This window comes from Carlito syrichta, unplaced genomic scaffold, assembly GCF_000164805.1.
Source record: "Carlito syrichta isolate Samal-C Ts95f unplaced genomic scaffold, Tarsius_syrichta-2.0.1 Scaffold307121, whole genome shotgun sequence".
NCBI classification, from domain to species: Eukaryota; Metazoa; Chordata; class Mammalia; order Primates; family Tarsiidae; genus Carlito; species Carlito syrichta.
In genome coordinates this window covers 2,153-3,405 of record NW_007251217.1, presented here as the reverse complement: position 1 = coordinate 3,405, position 1,253 = coordinate 2,153, and the positions used below count along the sequence as shown (strand labels likewise).

Below are 1,253 nucleotides of genomic sequence, written 5' to 3'. Positions count from 1 at the left end.
TCCGCCTCAGCCTTCTAAGTAGCTGGAACTACAGGCACGCTACCATGCCCGGCTAATTTTGATTTATTGTAGAGATGAGGTCTCGCCAAGTTGCCTGGGTGGGTCTCGAACCTGCAGGTTCAGGCAATTCACTCACCTCGGACTTCCAAAGCACTGGGATTACAGGCTGAGCCACTGAGCCCGGCCAAGTCTGTAGTCTATGATTTCATCATCCGAATAGGAATCCGAGTCCCCACTTAAAAAATTATTACTCTTTAGAGAGATGAGGGTTTTGCTATGTTGCCCAGGTTGGTCTCGAACTCCTGGGCTCAAGAATTCTTTCTGCCTCAGCCTCCCTAAGTGCCTGTATGACAGGTGTGAGTCCTGGCCCCGGACCTATGAGTTTCCTTTGTCCGTAACCATGCAGAGATCAGAGGAATTATGACATCATAACAAGATGGAGTACTTGAAATTCCAAGGCAGAAGGGAGTTTCTGCCTTTGGGTTTGCTGTCAGATGACAGCGCCTATGCAGTCTCCACCTCCTGTGTGGATGAAACCTGGGCTTCAGTCACCTAGTCTCTTCCTGAAACCCAGAGTCTGCTGTCCTTAGCCTCCTCAGATGCCTTTGCTTCCATCTCACCCCTCCGACTTACCTCCGGGAAGGTCCTCTGAGCCTGACATTGCCTAATCCAGATGTGCTCATGGGTTCAGGTCCAGGGATGAGAACTGGTGGAGATCACACCTGGGCTTAAATAGATCCCTCCATAGCCCCACCCGCCTCCCATCCCCTCTACATGTTTCTTCCTCATCCTCCAATCTGATCCCTGGATTTCTCCTGTTTCTGTCATTTATCTAATATTGATAGAGCCGAGAATCTCTACTCAAAGTGAGCTCACAAAGCAGCCTCACTGGCACCTCTGGGAACTTGTTAAATGGAGAATCTTGAGACTGGGTGGAGTGGCTCAAGTCTGCAATCCTAGCACCTTGAGAGGCCGAGGCGAGAGGATCACCTGAGTTCAGGGGTTCAAGACCAGCCTAGGCAACAAGGTGATGACACGTCTCTATGATAAATCAAAAAATTAGCTGGGTGTGATGGTGCATGTCTGTAGTCCCAGCTACTTGGGAGGCTGAGGCAGGAGGATCAACTGAGCCTAGCAGGTCGAGGCTGCGGTGGCTGTGAGCATGCCAATGCACCCCTGCCTGAGCCACAGAGGGAGACTCCTACTAAAAAAAAAAAAAAGCCGGGCTCGGTGGCTCAGCCTGTAATCCCGCG

General features: G+C 51.1%; 1 protein-coding gene across 1 annotated transcript in view; it reads right to left on the bottom strand.

Annotated features, from left to right (window-relative positions):
* DPRX (divergent-paired related homeobox) overlaps nt 1–661 on the bottom strand; it is an 8,151-nt gene extending 7,490 nt beyond the window's left edge. The window contains exon 1 of the mRNA XM_008063887.1: nt 634–661. Within this exon, the coding sequence (XP_008062078.1) occupies nt 634–661 (28 nt within the window). The remainder of the gene's footprint in view (nt 1–633) is intronic.
* Between the last annotated feature and the right edge of the window lie 592 nt (nt 662–1,253).